This window comes from Lissotriton helveticus, chromosome 5_1 (genome assembly GCF_964261635.1).
Source record: "Lissotriton helveticus chromosome 5_1, aLisHel1.1, whole genome shotgun sequence".
NCBI classification, from domain to species: Eukaryota; Metazoa; Chordata; class Amphibia; order Caudata; family Salamandridae; genus Lissotriton; species Lissotriton helveticus.
Genome location: NC_136065.1, coordinates 346,885,731 through 346,905,447, shown reverse-complemented (window position 1 = coordinate 346,905,447; position 19,717 = coordinate 346,885,731). Strand labels below are relative to the sequence as shown.

The following is a 19,717-nucleotide window of genomic DNA, read 5'->3' as shown; positions in this document are numbered from 1 at the left end:
AGAAAAGCCACTCAGTGGGCACTTCTGGTAGGAGAAGAGGAACAGTTCTAGTCGCAGAATAGACGAGTACTGGATTGTCATGGTAGCACAACACGTATAACTCACAAAGGTATTTTTCGGATTGAAATTCCCAGAGCCAGTTAGGCCCTTACTTTAAGTCGACTGGCTGGGGATAGTATCGCTGCTATTAAAAATCGAATGCCACCAGGATTGGACTTTAAACACTGAAAACATGCCAATTTTGGTGCTATGCTCACCTAATTTCGCATGTATCTATATTTATCGCCTATTGCCCTCCTAGAAAATGCAGGGCTTTCGCCTGGGGAAAATTGTAGGGGATGTGGTGCTTACCACAGAATTTTTCACACACTAGTTTGCACAGGGATTGGAAATTAACTGGACACTCATAATGAGGGCAATACCTCGTTAAGATGCAAATTGGATTTGTTATTAGCGTTTGGTCACAAATCACATAGTATAAGTAACACACACTTGATTAGATCCACATAACTGACTGAAATTTCCGCCACTCAAATGACTTTTATATTTTCACTACTAATTCACCACTAATTCTTTATGGGTTCCGGATTAAGATACTATGTCCCGAATTTTTTTTTTTTTAATTCTCCAGCACCCTATCAGGGGTACCAAGTGCTATATAAATGCAAAACATTTTTCACTCATCTATTCTTCCACTATCGCTCGCAATCCAAACAACTGACTAACGTATCCATCACTCAAATTACTTTCATATTTCACTATACTAATTCACCACTAATCCTTTACGTGTTCCGAAGTAGCTTGCTACTCACTGAAAAAGCGCTTTGGCGCCTCGTCAGGGGTAGTAAGCGCTATATAACAGCAATTACAATATAATACAGTACATTGCAATTAATAGTCTACAAATGCATTGATTTTCTAAATTCGCACTATTTTGCCTCCTTGTTAGTTTTTCTTTGGGTCTGAGAGTTTGACCATTGCAGCGGCAGGGGCTCAGTGGAGTGTTCCATCTGTCAGGATAGTCCCAGGAGGCAACTTGACCGCCCCGAGCTTGGTCTGGAAGACCATCGTCTTGTGCTCGCTGTCTTTATGGGCCTTGGCTCTAGGGCACACACCTATTAGATCATTAACAAATATAGTAATTCAGCATATAATTTAGAATACTTCAGCCATTTTAATTTGGAATTGAAACGATCCCTTCTGCTGTTGTGAATAAAAACGGGTAGATTTGGTTTCACACATTTTCTTTACCCCAACTTCCACATTTCCAAGAACAATGAAATTGGTTAGCATTGAACCTCACAGAAATTGCATTTGCTCGTGCCTTGGAGCCCTGGCAGTAGTGGTAATACTAACACAAACAGGATGGGCCCATATCAACATATGCACCAATTTAGACTGAACTCAAAATACACTCACTTGTGCCTTCGTTGTGTGCCTTGTACGTGTACTTCCACCAACTATCAGCTTGTAGTAACTATAAGTGCAAGAAAGGGGAAACGTAAAAATAGTCTAAGGTTTTGTTAACAGGTTTAAATCACCTGAAGCATTGGGTGAATAAATATTTTCCCGGCTTAACCAAAACAGACTTTTTACTGCAGTGATCCGGGATTACCGGACATAGCGAAGAAAAAAGCTGGCTAGACTACAACCGCAAAGGTGGATTGAGCACAGGCGCGGCATTCCCCTAGGGCTAAAAGGGCTAGAGCCCCCGCCCCCCGGTCCTGTGTCTCAGCCCACGCTGCTGCAGCTCGAGTTGCTATGGGCTCCGCTGGACAGCCTCTGGAGTCTTATCTCCGGCACGCCCGAGTTTTTCATAGGTCTTTAAAGACCATTCGCATATTTAGATGCCTTTGTAAACTGGTTACCGAGGTTTCGTTTTTTTTTTGGTTCCAGTACCACCTGGGCACCACTCTAACTATTCCTTACATTTGTATTTTACATTTCCTGCCCTAGAGTGAGAATGCATTTCATGAAAAGGAATGTAAAGTAGGGTTGCCAAAATAAAAATACCAGGCATGTGTTATTTAAAGAGCTTGCAAAGGCCTCCTCTTGACACTAAATAGGGTTATAAATAAAAAAGTATGTATTCATTTGTAATGTGAATTTTCTGTCTTTGATCCCTTTAATTATCTGTCATGGATCACCCAGGCAGCCCTAGAACACAATTAAAAGTGCTTTCTATTTATATTTGCTGTTCAAAGTATGCACAGAAAAGTGTTGAAAATATGGCTTTAGGTACTGTCTGGTACATCAAAATAATGAGCTGGCAACCCTAATCATAAGACTGGAAGTTTATTGCAGGATCAGCACATTATTTATTTCCTCCACCCTCGATCCCTGATTAATGTCATAATAGAATTAGTTTAACTTACATCTTAACCCCTACACTGCCGTCAATAACATGTTGAGTTACTTTAAGTGTCTGGGCGATGCACTCTGCATTCAGAAAACTCACTCCTCATTCTCGCCTTTCACTTTCACGCTCACCTTGCACTCACAGCGATCACAATGCACTCACACTGATCACCATGCACTCACATCATTCACTCGCTCACCCTGCACTCACAGTGAGCCCTCTGCACTCACAGTACACTTGTGCTGTTCACCCTGTACCTCACCCTGCAGTCACACAAGCACACTACTCACCCTGCACTCATGTGACACTTCACTCACCTGTCCCCCTCACTGCTTGAACTGCCATCTCACTCAAACAAGCGCATCACTAACCATGCATTCATTCGTCCCACTCTGCACTTACATCTGCACCCAAATTAATATGGTCACCTCACTCACCCTGTAGTCATTCCTTTTACCCTATTCTTAGACTGTCGCATCGCTCACCATGCACTCACATGGGCACTCCTGCCACCCATACTGCGCAGAGGGTTAATGAGCCTGCTGCAAAGAATGTGTACCATGCAGATCACAGAACTGAGTGTGAGTAAACTATGAGTAGCGCTATAAAAAAATGAAATGCTTTTCAGAAAGGTGCTATAGAGAGATGAGGTGCATTGTTGGTGAGTGGTAGTGAGGGAATTCATGGAAATGGTGTTGGGGCGCCAAAAAAGACAGTTGCACCATGTGCGACTAGAGCTAGTTCCAGCCCCCGGCTAGGAGTGTTAGCCCTCCCGAAAGTTCGGGTCTAGTTGCACCCCTGATTGATCATCAACACAAAGCTGTTTAGAATATCATCACAAAGCCAAAGCTGCATAGAACATCATCACAAAAGTGCATAGAACATCACATAAAGCTGCTTTGTGGATCACAGCAAAGCTGTATAAAGGATTTCCACAAAACAGCATAGAAGATCACAAATAGGCTGCATACAGCACTGCCACAAAGCTACATTCTGATACCAAAGGGGATGATGGATGGAGCGCTTGAGCAAATCAAACACTCACCCCCAGTCAACTGATCTGGGTTTAATCCATCATCATTCTTTAGCTCACTTCACCACCCCAGTTCAGAGATGGCCATATGCAAATCAGTCTGACCCTGTGCCTCATGGGAACAGTCCAGTCCGAACTGCCAAGCCATGTCTTCCCTGTACCAGAAACAAGCATCCTGGGACCGGTTTCGGGTTCATAACCCTCATCAGAAAGGCTATCTTGAATCCAGTGGCAGAGTGAGCAAGGGACCCACGTCTGGGCATACCCTGCCAACTTAGGTCGAACAAATCGATACCAAAGGGGATGATGGACGGAGCGCTTGAGCAAATCAAACACTCACCCCCATTCAACTGATCTGGGTTTAATCAATCTTCATTCTTTAGCTCACTCCACCACCCCAGTTCAGACATGGCCATATGCAAATCAGTCTGACCCTGTGCCTCAAGCTCATCTGAACGTTGGTGCCACACTTCTTCAAATCTCTGTGGCAACTGAAGTGTGGCTGGCCTGCGGTTCGTGTTATTTCACTAAAAATAGACACGTTTCCAAGCGGTCTCCTTCCTATCTCTGAGCTTACTACCCTAAAACGAACCTGTTATAGATGAAACACTCTGAATTTTATATTTCAATCCTGGATGAGAAATGTGAATCATTTTTTAGATATAATCCCTTAGATGTTCAAAGAGAAAAGTTGATCTGTCCATTTAAACTAGAAGTCCATACCATGCAGTACACTCTTCGACACCCATTACCTACATCACAGAATCTCTGATCCTAATATATACACCGGATAGTCATCACGGTGCAATGCTTGCCATAAGTGAAAGAACCAGGCACGGTACTGCTGTGTGACCACGGATCAAGCTCAAGTTGACCACAGTGCACACCGCAAACTGAAACTCATGGTGACTAATCATCATTCGTGCAAGCCGTCGAAGTGCCATTGCATTCTCATGCCCAAGGAATTGCAGAAGTTGTGACTCCCAATGACTGCAGAACTTAGCCTACTGTTTATACGCAACACTCTACAACAGTTACATTAACCTACTGACCCACAGCACATATGAAAAGAATATTGTAAGCAAGAAAGTAATATAGAACATACAAACTATATATACATTTGCTCTTTATCCAGTGTTTAAAAACACGTGCTAAACAACATTAATGTCCAAAATCCTAAACAACACTTTGAAAATACACATACAGTGCATTTTAATGCTTGAACAGCTTCTAGGCATTTTAAAAATAAAACTGCAATATAGTAAACATAATGTACATTGTTGAATATCATTGGTTTGTATTGCATTGTAACATATAGACGGCTCTTAATTTCCCGATGGGGGTAGCAAAGCGCTCATTACAAGTTGTTTGTTAGATTGACATGTAGGATGGACAGGTGAATATGTCAGTTGCGTTCTTCAACCACGAGCTACCGTAGCGCTATATGATTTATTTTGTTTTCCCATCTTGATCACAATGTGTAACCCCGGGCAGACCTATTAATCTCCATTGGCCTTAATTTAATTTACTGCTGTATCTAAAGATCTCTTCTAGGGCAAGCAACACATGGGAGGGGGAAAACAACAACACAGGCGTGAGGTTGAAATGAAGGCACTCTTATACTTGATGCAAACACAGATACTCTAATAATCCACTTTTGGTGAAACAATTCAGCAAAACTCAAGTAAGCGTGAAGTGCATTTACCATGACGCTAAGGGGTGAACTGTTTTGGAAGGGGAAGCAGCGTGCTTCCATCCCCCTTCTGTTTGAAAAGGTTCCCTTGAGCCATTGAGCTGGCAAGCTTTTGGAGATGCACCTGTGCACCAGAGATAGGTACTGAGACCTGAGAGGATTGTGGCAGCTTTCTCAGTAACCCCAGATGAATTTCGTTTTTTATCTCTACTGATGAAGGATAATATCCAGAAACGTGTGTCTAGAGATTCACAGCACTAACCTGCACCAACTTTGGTGAAACACTTCAGCAAAAACTCAAGTAAGCGTTTAAAGTGAACTGCATTTACCATGACGCTAAGGGGTGAACTGTGCTGGAAGGTGATGCAGCGTGCTTCCATCCCCCTTCTGTTTAACAAGGCTCCCTTGAGCTATTGCGCTGACAAGCTTTTGGAGATGCACCTGTGCACCAGAGATAGGTACTGAAACCTGAGAAGATTGTGGCAGCTTTATCAGTAACCCCAGATGAATTTCGTTTTTTATCTCTACTGATGAAGGATAATATCCGGAAACGTGTGTCTAGAGATTCACAGCACTAACCTGCACCAACTTTGGTGAAACACTTCAGCAAAAACTCAAGTAAAGGTTGAAAGTGAACTGCATTTACCATAATGCAAAGGGGTGAACTGTGCTGGAAGGTGAAGCACCGTGCTTCCATCCCCCTTCTGTTTGAAAAGGCTCCCTTGAGCCATTGCGCTGACAAGCTTTTGGAGATGTACCTGTGCACCAGAGATAGGTACTGAGACCCGAGAAGATTGTGGCAGCTTTCTCAGTAACCCCAAATGAATTTTGTTTTTTATCTGTACTGATGAAGGATAATATACAGAAACACGTGTATCTAAAGATTCACAGCAACCTGCACCAACTTTGCAGTTACCATAATGCTAAGGGGTGAACTGTGCTGGGAGGTGAAGCAGTGTGCTCCCACTCATCTACAGTTGTTCTTATAAATCACCTAAATGCAAGTATGATTGTGCTATACAGGGAAACCTCTACATATATTATTAAGAGCAAATATTAAGCTACCGTACGTCCCACAACAGAAGTACGGTGTGATGAGTTGGGGGTGAGGAGCGGTTGGAGGTTGGGTGTGTTAGAGTGGAGCTTTAGAAGTAACTACAAATTTCTTCTAGGCAAGCAACACATGGGAGGGGGCACGCATCAACATAGAGTGTGAGAGGAGGTTGGGGAGAGGGCCTGAAAATACATGCAGTCTTAAGGGGTGCTGCAGCTACAAGAAATAAGTAGCCCCGAAAGCGAGCATGAGCAGTGGAAGGACAATGGGCAAGGAAGCTGTTACTTGGACCATGCACTAGAGGATGGAGAAACACAAGAAGAGCAATTGAAACAGGCACACACTGACCAAAGAGAAGTAAGGAAATGAGAGTGATGAGGAAGCCAACCAGTGGTAAGCAATGGGTGGGCTCTAAGTCCCCTTTAAGTAAACAAAATGTCTCTCAAACAACACTGCATGCTCTGTCCCTGGTGAGACCTAAAAATCGGCCAGACTGGTGAAAAAAGAGCACTTTGTAGTAAAGTATATCATTTTTAATAACATGAGGTGCTGTCAAATACATAACAAGTAAGGGGTCTTAACTACATTTACATGGATCACTTATTGAAGACCAGCAAACCCCAAAAAAAATACTGAACAAAAAAGGAATTCCTCTTAGAAGAAAAAGTACACATGCTCTTTTTCCTATCTAATCTGATTTTATACCCTTTTCCTCTGAACCTTGTGGTAATAGCACAAAGGAAATATTGAAAGTTGTTCCTGATGTCAAATATGGCCGCCCTCTGCTTTCTGGATCAACACTGTCTGCGACCAAATGGGTTTGGCAGTTACTAACATCGAAAACCATGATGTTGACCCCACTGATGATAAAAGGTTCCTACTGTGAGGCTGTGGCTTGTACACCAGAGGCGACATTGTAAATGACTTCAGATTGACAACTGGTTTCTCGATTGACCGCAGCTCAGGATGGGTGGTCCTGGCAGCAGTTCAATGCCAGGGCAGAGACCTTAATGCTGGCATCTTTAACACTACTTTACTTACTACACTGATGCTCGCTGACGTTTCCTCTAACTTGAGGTCAGACAGCCCTCTTCCTCCTTATTCTACATTGGCCAAGAAACAGAAATTCCGCCGACCACTGCACCGTGCTGTGTGCATATCTCGCTCTGCAAAATTTCTGAAAGAAAAGTATGTTTTCGAATTGTTTTTGTGCGAGCGACCACAGTTTCTGTCCAAAAGGAATAAAGGGACAGTGTCTCAAATTGTCCTTAAAACAGCGAAAATGCAAACACGTGCAATCGCAACTGAAGCCAAAGGAATGAAGTTTGGAAAAGCTCTCAGTTTCCAAACGCGTTCTCATTTATAACAAGCCTATAGTAATAGTGACCACCAAACAGTTCAGATGAGCTTACCAGCAGAAATGTCAGGAAAAGTATTATTATTAATGAAACAGCAGCCGAAGCAGTGGGCGCCCCTGGCACAAAGGATATAACTACAGCAATAGACCTCACCACTTCAGCTTAATTATATTTTGGAGCTGTAGCCATTTTATCTTCATCAGCATATCAGTTTTTGAAGATCAACATTTTTTTAATCAAATACTTCTAAATTTTGGCAAACAAACACATTTTCCCAAATGGTTTTGATAAAGAAACATAATTTATGCCTTCACAAAAAACAGTTTACATTTTGAGTAAATCTGTGGGTCTCAAACACCAGCTGGTTATTTTCATAAACTACTGACGTACAAATACTTCACATGGACAAAATTTGCTCAAAATTTTCGGGCTTTATCCCCTTCCATGCGTCGGAAGGCCCCCGGCTGTCCGACGTCATGGTGGGTGTGTGCGGAGGGCGGCCAGGGGCCGTCCAATCTGCGCATGCGTCAGATTCGTCCGCACTGCGGCGGAATGTCCGCCACTGCGAAGCGGTTATAGTTCCATGCTACTGATGCTCACCAGGATGTCTCAAATACTTATAATATGCCAATAATATTCTCCATTTTGATAAGGCTGTGACACAATTTAACATTTTTTGTTCACACAGGCTTGGGGATAAGATGAGCTATGAGCGGGTAGGCTCGATTAGAGGTAACTGCTGGTATGGTTCTGTAATTCTCTCATAAGGGCTAAGAGACCGTTGGTGATTATGCGCAGTACAAATGTCACTTAACATTAACAATAACAACCAGGATTTTCTCAATACATCAGTCATGGGCATTGTTATGACAGGGGCTGCCACTGTATGTCACCTGTGACAAAAACTAGGTCAGTGATGGCTGCCGGTATGCACAACTAGTTGAGAATGTTCAAAATATGTCAAAGATGATAATTATTATGTTAGGGCCAACCCTATGCCAGCATGTCCAATCTCCTTGAGACTTTGCTAAAATTAGAGTGGATAAATACGGTCATGTTGCAGGCCCCATAGGCCAACACAGTATGGTGCATATGCACAAGGAAATGGCACAGCGGCAAATTTTGCAGCACAGCACTGAGCCAATTACAAAACGCAGGAATGCGCTGTATTTACAAGAATACGTCGCACCCCAGTGTTTTCCCTAGTGCTGGCGCTAAAAATAGCTGCCTAGTGCCAAAGCAGACACCCTTACCCCACAGTGTGAGGGTGCCTGCATTGCAGGTATGATTGCTTATGTGCAGGCTGGAGTCCCTTCATGCACATAAATAATCCATAATGGCGATTTGTTACTTCTATGTGTGCCTCATTGTACATCACACATAGAAGTAGCAAATCGCCATTATTTAATAATTGGTTTTGTGCAGGAAGGGACACCTTTGAGCACAAAGACAATCATTAATGGCATTTTGCTCAGAATGCAGCACACATAGAAAAAGCAACAACCATTGGCATAGCCAATAGGCCTCTCCTTTGGGAACTTGTAAGTGTTTAGCCATGCAACAGTTGATGTTGGGATATTGTGCTGCATAACTAAATACTAATAAGGTCCCAAAAGCGAGACCTATTAAGTGGGATAAAAAAACTGGGGGGGTCTCTCAAAGGGGCGAGGGCAATGTAATTAAGGGCATGGCTTAAAAACACGTAAGCGAAAAATGTGTGCTTGGCATAGTGTGCCAACCGACTTGTATTTTGCTGTTTCTGTCATTCCATCCTGATATGCAATGGGGGTCGGGGGGCACGTTGTGTCAGCTGCAATCCTCTCTCTCATTGGTGGAGACAGGCTGCCCATCTGATTGATCTGCCTGCGGGAAGAAGAAATCATGCTTCAAATCAAAAGGGAAACAGAGACCCTTCTTATCTTTTCATCGCCCATCGCACTGTTTCCCTCGCAATCAAGGACCCTTGCTCGATGGTTCTGAAGGAGACATACAGCAGTGGGTGTTGCAGTGATGCGCCTAGGAAGCCGTGGGCACCGACCTGCCCATTCAGTTTGTCACACACACACACTAAGTGCAACAGCCCTGTGTGGACAGTGAAAACAGTGCTTTTCTATCTTTCACTGCCACCTCTACTCCCAACTGGGTCCCCTTATTGGTGGCATCTTTGATCTGGAAGTGTTGATTTTGGACAGCAAGGCTTCATTCAACCCCTCGGGTGAGTACGAGAAACATTTGTTGTTATAATAAAAAGCACAATCATCCCCTGCAGCTACCAAGAGCGTAGTGTAAAATTCACGGTATGGAGTAGTGACCGCTTTACCGCCACAGAAAGCACTCTGGTAGTGGTTAACTGTCACTCCTTACTCCAGTTCTGCTCGGTCGTATTTGGCAGGTTTGAATGTGACGTCATCCAGCTAAACGGAGCGAGGTGCACATAATGCAGACCAAAATGAGAATCTTAAAATGCACATACGTAATCTCACGAATGCACTGCTTGCTCCCATGTGTATATGCGACCAGACGGTTGCGCTCGCCTGCCTGCTTTACAGTACTGCGGGGGCATCGCGCTGGCAGTGCGTATAGAAATAAAGATAACTAAAAAGATAGAGAGAGGGAGGTAGAGAAAGAGGGAGGGAGAGAGAGAGAAAGGGAAAGAGTGAGAAATAGAGAGGTGGGAGAGAGAGAGAGAGCGAGAGAGGGGAGAGAGAGTGAGAGAGGGGGAGAGAGAGCGAGAGAGAGAAAGAGAGAGCGGGAGAGAGCGAGAAAGAGAGAGAGAGAAAGAAAGAAAGAGAGAGAGCCTGGGAGTGGTGCGTGCATGCGCACACAGTCTGCTCATTTTCAAGCACTGCACTCGTGCTTGTGGCGTGCCCCTGCTCGCTCCCGCAAGGTGGATGCCGCCACAAGCACAAGTGTGTGCTTGAAAATGACCAGAGCGACGGCTAATGGCCCTTCTATGCAGCGCATGCGCGCTACATAGTCGCGACCTAAAAAGGATGCGAAATGTAAGTATTTCTCCTTGTTGCGCTATTGTGACCCATACTTTTACATGGCAGTAGTTTTTGACACTGCCTCAGATTTACAGATCCTTGTAAATCTGAGGCGGCGTGAAAACGCAATGGATGTTGCAGTGGAATACCCAAAGCAACACCCATTGCACCCTCCTTTCACTGAGATACCTGTGTGAAAGGGTATCATATTTAGAAAGTGGCTTAACACCACCTTGTCAATATGAAGCAGGGCATTGCGCCACCGTAATGTTGGTGAAAGTGACATTCTGGTGGCATAATCCCTTTGTACATATGCCCCAATGTTTTTGTGTCTTAGCATTTGGGCCTTTCATTGGGTTGGCTGGCAGTCTGGCTGGCAGTCACTCAATAGGTCTTGAGATAAGCAGCGCTGTCTTCTTTAACGTGCATACAGCCTCTAAATCACGGGTACTCATAGTACGGCCCGCGGGCCAGGGGCGGCCCGGCAAGCCTTCCCTGGCGGCCCGCGGACCGTGCAGACATCGTACCCGTGTTTGTTTGTTTTCTTAAAGAATCTCAGCAAACACCCCTGCTGCAGCGCGATGCAGAGACTCTCTGTGAGGGCCGAGCGATTTCCTTCAGAGTGGGGCTGCAGGGGCCTAAGAGGTGAACAAAGCCTCATTAGCATGCGAATGGTCTTTTAAAGACCTGTTAAGTGCTCAGGTGCGGCTGGCTGGCTTGCTGAGTGTGTGTGTGCCCAGAAGCTGTCTCAGCCCGGGCACACACAGGCAGGGTGAGATGAAGAGGGAGAGGGAGGGAAAGGGAAGGAGACAGAGATAGACAGACAGAGGGAGAGCGACGGAGGGAGAGGGAGGGAGGGAAACAGGCAGACAGAGGGAGAGAGAGAGTGAGGGAGACAGAGGCAGACAGAGGAAGAGTGAGGGAGTGAGACAAGCAGACAGAGAGAGAGCGAGGGAGGGAGACAGAGGCAGACCGAGGGAGAGGGAGGGAGACAGGCAGACAGAGGGAGAGCGAGGGAAGCAGAGGGAGAGCGAGGGAGGCAGAGCCAGCTAGAGGGAGAGCGAGGGAGGGAGACAAGCAGACAGAGAGGGAGAGAGAAATGGAGGAAGGTAGAGGGAAACAGAGAGAGGGAGAGGGAAACAGAGAGAGAGAGGGAGACAAAGAGAGAGTGATACAGTCAGAGTGAGTGAGACCGAGGGAGAGAGGGAGTGAGACAGAGGGAGAGAGGGAGTGAGAGGGAGTGAGACAGTCAGAGTGAGTGAGACAGAGGGAGAGAGGGAGTGAGAGTGAGTGAGACAGTCAGAGTGAGTGAGACGGAGAGAGACAGAGAGACAGAGGGAGAGAGAGGTAGAGAGAGGGAGGGAGAGAGAGAGAGGGAGGGACGGAGACAGAGAGAGAGAGAGAGAGCGACAGAGAAAGAACGAGAGAGAGAGAGAGAGAGAGAGAGAGAGAGAGAGAGAGAGAAATGTGTGTATGCCGGGTCTGGTGGCTCAGTGGACGAAGGCGTCCGCTGCAGGGACCTGTGATCAACCTCATGATCAGTTTTTTTTTCTTCTATCCCTGCCCCCTCCCCCACTGACCCCGCCCCCACCGGTGCGGCTCTCGGACACACAAACCACACTGTAAATTTGGCCCCCGAGAGAAAGTTTGTGAGTACCCATCCTCTAAATGATGTGCTGGGCTGAGCTTCGCTTTGGAAAGCTACTTCCAGGGTGTTGGATAGCTACCACAAGTTCCCAAGCTACTCGCTGGAAATCCTTGTGGTTGAGACTATGCTTGCACCACAATGGGATCTTACAACAGAGTATGTGAACTGCACTGGAGCTGTAATATAGCAGTTTGCAGAAAAGGTTCTATATTCTGACTGGGTGCATACAACAGTGGAACCCTTAACCACATTATTGCTCAGTTGCACTTTAAACGTAATCTGTGAAAATTTTGATATGCTTGTAAAAGCTCAAATGTAAAAGCCTTCTTTCCTGTTTCTGTTTTTATGTGGCAGGTGAGAATGGTCGAGTTTTAAAAATCTGGGCCGGGATCAAGAACTTTCAACGACCAGCAACTCAAAGTGCCAACTTCCTGGAATTGTTGGAAGACCTAGAGGAGGAGAAACCCATCCCAACTCCCTTGTATGTACTAACGTTCCATACTATTGTAGTCTTTTTATTTTTACAAACAAGGTCTCTCAGGGTAATGAGTAATTCAAGGGCAACATAATCTACTTTATTATTCATTTGCAAACAGTGGAGGTCACACATTGGGCAAATATATTAGCTTATATTTGGTCTGGAGTTATATCCAGGTGTGCATTTTGTAAGATCTTTTTTCTTTCTACTGCAACATTCCTCTCTTTGTAGTCTGTGAACTAGAGCCACAAAGCTGTTTTTCCGCTCACCATGTTAGATTTATGCCTGCATTTCTTATGGTTTGTATGTGTGTAAAGCAATACATAGATGCGGTGATGTATGCAAGACACACAAACATATAATAGACACATATAAATCATCGGTGGAATCAGAGGAGTGGCACTCTTAAGTGAACAAGGAAACAATATAACCTAGATTAATACCCACGCCGCTGTGCATCGGGATATTCCCAAACATGTCGGAATGCTCTTGCCACCTTGAAGTGCATCCCACATGATAAGGTATAAGTAATGTCGTAACTGTGGAAAAGTGAACCTTCCTTTCTAATGTTTTCACGTGGAGTGTTGTAATAGTGTTTTTTTTAAATTGTATTGTGAATAAAACTAAATCCTATTGCTAGACATGTGTGATGTACATTCCTTACACTGGACATGTGGTGGGCTAGAAAAGGTAGGTACAAGTGGGGGAACATCCTTTACAACGCGGATGTTACCCCGCAGTGCAGTTACGACGCGTCTTTTACAACGCAAGTCGTAACCACGACTTGCGCTGGAGGGCGCTCTAGGATAGGGGATAGCTTAATTTACTATCCAACACCTTCCCTACTATCCACGGGGACTGGTGTTGGAATAGTAGATTAAACTATTCACTATCAGCGCCCTCCCAACGCAAGTCGGTGTAACGACTTGCGTTGTTAAAACTGCGTCGTAAAGGGATGCGTTGTAACGGTACGCGTTGTACCGTCATACATCCGTACAAGTGCCCAGAGTACATCAATACCCTCATTGTTTTGAGTAGTCAAAAAAGTTTTCTTTATGCTTAACTTAGTGGTCCGAGTTATTTTGTAATTTTCTCTAATTGGAAAACGGGACCCCCCTCGCAGTTTTCAAGATTAGAAGGTGGCAACAGACACCTGAGGCTCATCTGTCCGCTGCTGGAGACAAAAATAGAGGCTCTTAAAAGGCCACCACTTGTAATCTGATTCTTTCCACACCCCCTTTACTCCACCCCACGTAACATTAGTGCGAGTTGTGATGCTCAAAAACAGCATCGCCACGCCTTGAGGCCTCATTGTCACGCTCAGTGACTTAGGATGGGAGGAGACCCACCACATGCTGTGTCTGCTCGATTTGGTCCATTGTCCTACTGTGCATGACAAGGAGCCACCAAGGGTCTGTACTTGGTCATTCTGAGGTCTAACCTCTGCTCTAAGCCGTCCGCAGCCTTTCGGGTTGTATACAAGAGGCCAAGGTGGCCCGGCAAATGTTGAGAGTTTATTTGCAGCTGAAAACAAAACGGCCTACTAGCTGCCTTTGCCACAGGCCCCTCGGGCAATGGCCAATTGCCCGCCTTGCCAATCCGACCCTGATTTCACGAGTGTAGTGAGGAAAGGGGCTGTTAGACATGGCTTCAGTGCTTAATTTGAGCCGGTGGTTTCCACTGCCCAACACCGGCACTTGATTATCAACACAGCACTCATGGCAGTCTGCCAAATGGTGGCGCTGTCTGTCTAACTTAGACATAAGCTCAAAAACTGTTTATTATTAATATAATGTACTTTTAAAATAACTAATACCTACCGCCCAAACCATTCTTTTAACTCTGGGGCCTAGAATAGTCTGAATTGCCAGACTTGTTGGAGTGTGATGGTTAGTAGTTGTGTTGGTACTGTCTTATTTTTTTTTTTTACAAATTAACCACTGCAGAGCTTGCCCTATAACTTCGGACACTCTGGCAAAATCATTTGTCTTAAGAGAACAATTTCATCCCAGATTATTGCCATCACATCTGTTTCTAAAAGAACGTGAAAAATAATCAGCATGCTGAATGCTGATATTGAAACATATATGCACCTCAATAGCACTCATTAGAGTGAGTAAAAAGTGCTCCTTGTATTTTTCTTTAAATTAATGGTCATGTGTCGCATTCCTCAATTTTAACACACTTTACCTTAAAAAAAATATAGGAATGCATTTTTTTTACTCACTGATAGCGAAACGTGCATATTTAACCCGTTAAGTGCTGCCGTTGGCCGTTGAACGTTCGGAGCACTACCTGGCTGGTGCTGCGCACGTTCAACGGCCGACGCAGCCCTGCCCGTTTTTTAAAGCGGCTAACGGTTTAAGATTCACTGACCAAGGTGTCTACCTCTGTGTTTTATAAAAAGTTTTCACTTTGTGTGAGTTCAAAACTCAATTATTCATTTAAATATGAAATAAATATGTGAGATTTCCAGTGAAAATGGCATAGTGTTTGCTTGTGTGTTGTGTGTGCGTATGTTTGTGTGCATGTGTGGTAGAGCATCCCTGGTCATTTTCGCATTGGGCCACAAGTAACCATAACTTGTGCTCTCTCCATGTACTGATTATGACCTCACATATTACAACACTCATGACCTATTCTGTGACATCATTTATCATTGATAACTTCACTGATGACTGAAATTACATCACTTATAACATCAATGTGTATGGCAAGGGCACAAGTTGTAGTTAATTGAGTTAACTAGTCCTGGCGAATTCCAGTGTTTTTTTAGTTAAAATGTTATGTTATACTAACAGAAAAAAAACAAAGGTAAAAGTAACATTATAGTTAGGTGAGAATTTCACTGACAACGTATCATCCTAAGTGTACAAAATCACTGAAATTCAGCACTTAAGGTTAGCTCTGGTAACAGTAACTCAGGGTCTAAGGCATGGGTACTCACAAACTTTCTCTCGGGGGCCAAATTTACAGTGTGGTTTGTGGCTGGGGGCCGCACAGGTGGGGGGCGGGGTCAGTGGTGGAGGGGGCGGGGCTAGAGCAAAAACATAACTGTGACCATGCGTCGCCCCTGCAGCGGACGCATTCATCCACTGAGCCACTGAGCCACCAGACCGGGCATACACACATATCCCTATCTCTATCTCTCTCTCCCTCCCTCCCTCTCTCTCTCTCTCTCTCTGTCGTCCTCCCTCTCTCTCTCTGTCATCCTCCCTCTCTCTCTCTCTGTCACCCTCCCTCTCTCTCTCTCTGTCACCCTCCCTCTCTCTCTCTGTCACCCTCCCTCTGTTGCCCTCCCTCTCTCTCTCTCTGTTGCCAACTCTCTCTCCCTCGCCCTCCCTCTCTCTGTCGCACTCCCCCTCTCTGTCGCCCTCCCTCTCTCCCTCTTTCTCTTTCTCCCTCTCTCCCTCTTTCTCCCTCCCTCCCTCTGTCTCTCTGTCTCCCTCTACCTCCGTCTCTTTGCTGATCTCTCCCTCCATCTCCCTCTCTGTCTCTATCTCTCTGCCTTTCTGTCTGTCTCTGAGTACTCATTGTCCTTGTGAGGAATAGTAAACGTGCAACCTATCTCTCTCTCTCCCTCTCTCTCTCTGCCTCTCCGTCTCTCTCTCTCCCTCCCTCTATCTGTCTCCCGCTCTCTCTCCCTCTGTTTTCCTCCCTCTAACTCTCTCTCTGTCTCCCTCTGCGTCTCTCTGTCTCCCTCCCTCTGTCTTCCTCTCTCTCTCTGTCTCCTTCTGTCTCCCTCTCTCTTTTTCTCCCTCTCTCTCTGTGTCTCCCTCTCTCTTTGACTCCCTTCTCTCTTTGTCTCTTTCTCTCTCACTCTTTGTCTCCCTCTCTCTATCTCCCTCTCTCTGTCTCCCTCTCTGTACCCCTCCCTCCACCTCTGTTCCCCTCCCTCCCTCTGTCTCCCTCCCTCTCTCTCACTCTCTCTCCCTGTCGCCCTCTGTCTCCCTCCCTCTGTATCTCCCTCTCTATCTCCCTCTGTATCCCTCTGTCTCCGTCTGTCTCCCTCCCTCCTTCTCCATTCCACTCCCTCCCTCTTCCTCCCTCCATCTCCCTCTCTCCGTCTCTGTCTCTATGCCTCTCCCTCCCTCTCCTCTCCATCTCTCTGTCTGTCTGAGAACTCAAAATTAAACGTGCAAACATTCTAAAACCCGCCTTGTTCTACAGGCCATGCTGACCTGTCATTGGTAACTGGTTGAACATTAGATTGTGCATGCTGATGTTTTAAGTCATCAGTGATCTAAATGCCAGCCCACAAATACAAGCCCCCTGCATATGGACTAACCGTACTTTAAAAAAAAAGTTCAGTCATTTATTTTTATCAAATGGAAAACAAGCACAGTCCAGCAACATCAGAGGACAATTAAATGATGCTTCATTTTACATGTTTATTCACATCTTTGCCCGTAGATGTGGCAAGAAGGAATATCTATTTTCAATCATTAAACCACTGCATCAAACAAATCAAGGGGGCTTTTCAATGTGTCAGTTAGAACGTTTCTCCTTCTCATACTCACGCCCTAAAATAAGATATATTATCTACCTACCAACAGATGTATATCAAGTTTGTTTCTAATTGGAAGCTGCAGTAGGATGACCTTTTGTGAGTGAGCTTGCGAGACACTGATTTTGCGCATGCTTCTTTCATCATTTTCCCTGTGAATGCGGCCCCCGAGAAATCACAACAGGCGGAATTGCAGTGGATTCCGAACTGTCTGTTGTTTTACACGAGGGCCGCATGGAAATGCCTGGCGGGCCGCAACTGGCCCGCGGGCCGTACTTTGAGTACCGCTGGTCTAAGGTAACTATAGCCCACACCCCTGCCGTGCACAGTTTTCATATCAATAATTTAATTCTAAATATTGCAGTGATACTATTAATGATGTCATATAAGATGTCATGAGTGATGTAATATTAACAGTGCATGGCGTGGGAACGAGTTATAGCTACCTTAGGGAATGAGTTATAGTTAAGAGAGCGAAGTATAACTGGTGAATTTCAGTGGTTTTGTACTTTTAAAACATTACGTTGTCACTGAAATTCTCAACTAACTATAATGTTACTTTAACCATTGTTTTTTTCAGTGTGTTTCTAGGTATTTTTGAGCATGTGCAGCGAGGGTTTGGCCGCCGGGCCTGGCCTGTGGTCAGGGCCTGGCCTGTGGTCAGGTCCTGTGGCCAGCCTCCCGCAAGCAGCCATTCACGTGCTGCACATGACCTTGACCCGGAGTCCCCAGCCCCCAGGGTCAAAGGATATTTGTAAAGGAGAGAGGGGCATGGGCCTCCCCTCCAGAGGGGCTGAATACCATAAAGGGGAGGGCAGCTGTGCGGTCCCTTTGTTAAACCTCAATAGACCCCATCCCCTAGGGCCTATGTTACATGTTATCGGCCCCATCCCCTGTGCCTGCTTTGGGCCAGGGGAACCCATCTCCTGTGGCCTATCATAAATAAATAAAGTAGAGGGGTGGGTGGCCCCCCTCCCCGAGCTTCCTGGGGACCCTTTCCCTTGCGGTCTATGTTGTAAATAAAAGGGAGGATCCACACGACCCGCCTCCGGTGCCGGCTTGTGCCCCGCTGATCCTATCCCCCAGGGTCAGAGGTGGGTGTTCCGTTGTCTACCCGGGTCATAGACAAACCACTAGTTGGTTGTGATGAAGAGGGGGGGAGCCCCAGGGCCCTGCGGCCCCAGCCAGCTTCGCGCATGCGTGTGTCGGCATTGCTCCCACCTGGAGGAAGCTGCTGCTTGTGCTTGCTCCCCCCTACACAAGCAATATCTGTTTCCCCGCCAGCAAGAGTACAGTCAGGGACACACAACTGTGCTCTCACCCAGTGGGAGAATTTTCTAATCTCCCGTCGGATGAGAGCAGACAGGAGATGCTCCTCAGGCAGAGGAGGCATGTTTTCTCCCACCTTGTGGGAGATATAAAAATGCTCTCGCCAGGCGAGAGCAAACATATTTTTTCCTGCTAATTCTGGTGTGGGCAGAGAAACTAGTGTGTCTCGGGGTGGACTCCCTGTGAGCCCAGATGGCGTGGGATGGGGTATCCTGGCATTGGAAGTCTCAGCGAGGGGGTCTGTGTGGCCCTCCTCCCTTATAACTTCAGTCCGACCCCCTCTTAGAAGCTTTGGGAGGAGCGCCACATCCTACACTCCCCTTTAGAAACATGTCGGCCCCAGGGGATGGGACCCTCAGGGCTTTTTTAGACTTGGAGAGGGGGGGGGCACGCAACCCCCTGCCCTACTTAAAAATATCGTCCCCAGAGAATGGATTCCATGAGGCTTACTAGAGGCATGGGGTGGGGGGCCATGGGCCCCCTCCCCCTAAAGTACATGTGTTCTGGGCCCAGGTCCAACCTCGAGTATTTTTTTTCGTCACATATGTGCCTGCTCTTAAAAAAACCTCTGATTTGTTGCTCCTACACAAATTTGAGGCTATTAAAAAAAAAAAAAAGGAAATTTGAGCCACAGGTGGAGTCCCACCAGGCCTGGGGGTCAGGATATCCTCTCACTGCCCCTTATATCTTTTTTCGCCATTTTTTAAGCTTTGTGACTGAGTCTCAAGTCCTAAGATAGCTACCACCACATCATTGTTCATGTGGTGGCAGCCTATCAGACCTCTCCTAAAGGTCTGTTGGCCCTGTGGATCCTCTACGTCGTGATATATGCAAAGGTTTTGAGCATTAATTGCTCAAAAACTACTGAATGAATTTACACCAAATCACAAAAAAGCACTTTTTATGGACCAAGATCTAGCTTTCTGTCAAATGTAATGTAAATTCGTTAAGCGGTATGGCCTGTAGCTGTGCCTAAACTTCCTACGGGAAAATGAATGGGGAAAATGTGTTTTGGGAACCCCTGTTTACTGTGCCCCTGCTTGACGGATATCACCCGAAACTTTCCATGAGCAAACTAGTCAAAAGGTAGCATTGTTTTGGAAAGTTTTGTAGAGATTTTCTAAACGGCGCCACAGTAATTAGCAACACAAAAAGCCATTTCCAGCACCCAACCCCTTTGGATGCTGAACTCGCCTTTGTTTATATTTTGTTGAACCCAATCTCTACCCCGTGGACACTGAACCACATTTTTTAAATGTTGTTGTGCCACT

The 19,717-nt window shown here is 45.7% G+C and overlaps 1 protein-coding gene across 1 annotated transcript in view; it reads left to right on the top strand.

Moving 5' to 3' along the window:
* Positions 1–19,717, top strand: part of MORN1 (MORN repeat containing 1) — a 1,183,152-nt gene that overhangs the window by 425,215 nt on the left and 738,220 nt on the right. Inside the window, exon 9 of the mRNA XM_078640924.1 lies at positions 12,487–12,613. Within this exon, the coding sequence (XP_078497050.1) occupies positions 12,487–12,613 (127 nt within the window). The remainder of the gene's footprint in view (positions 1–12,486; positions 12,614–19,717) is intronic.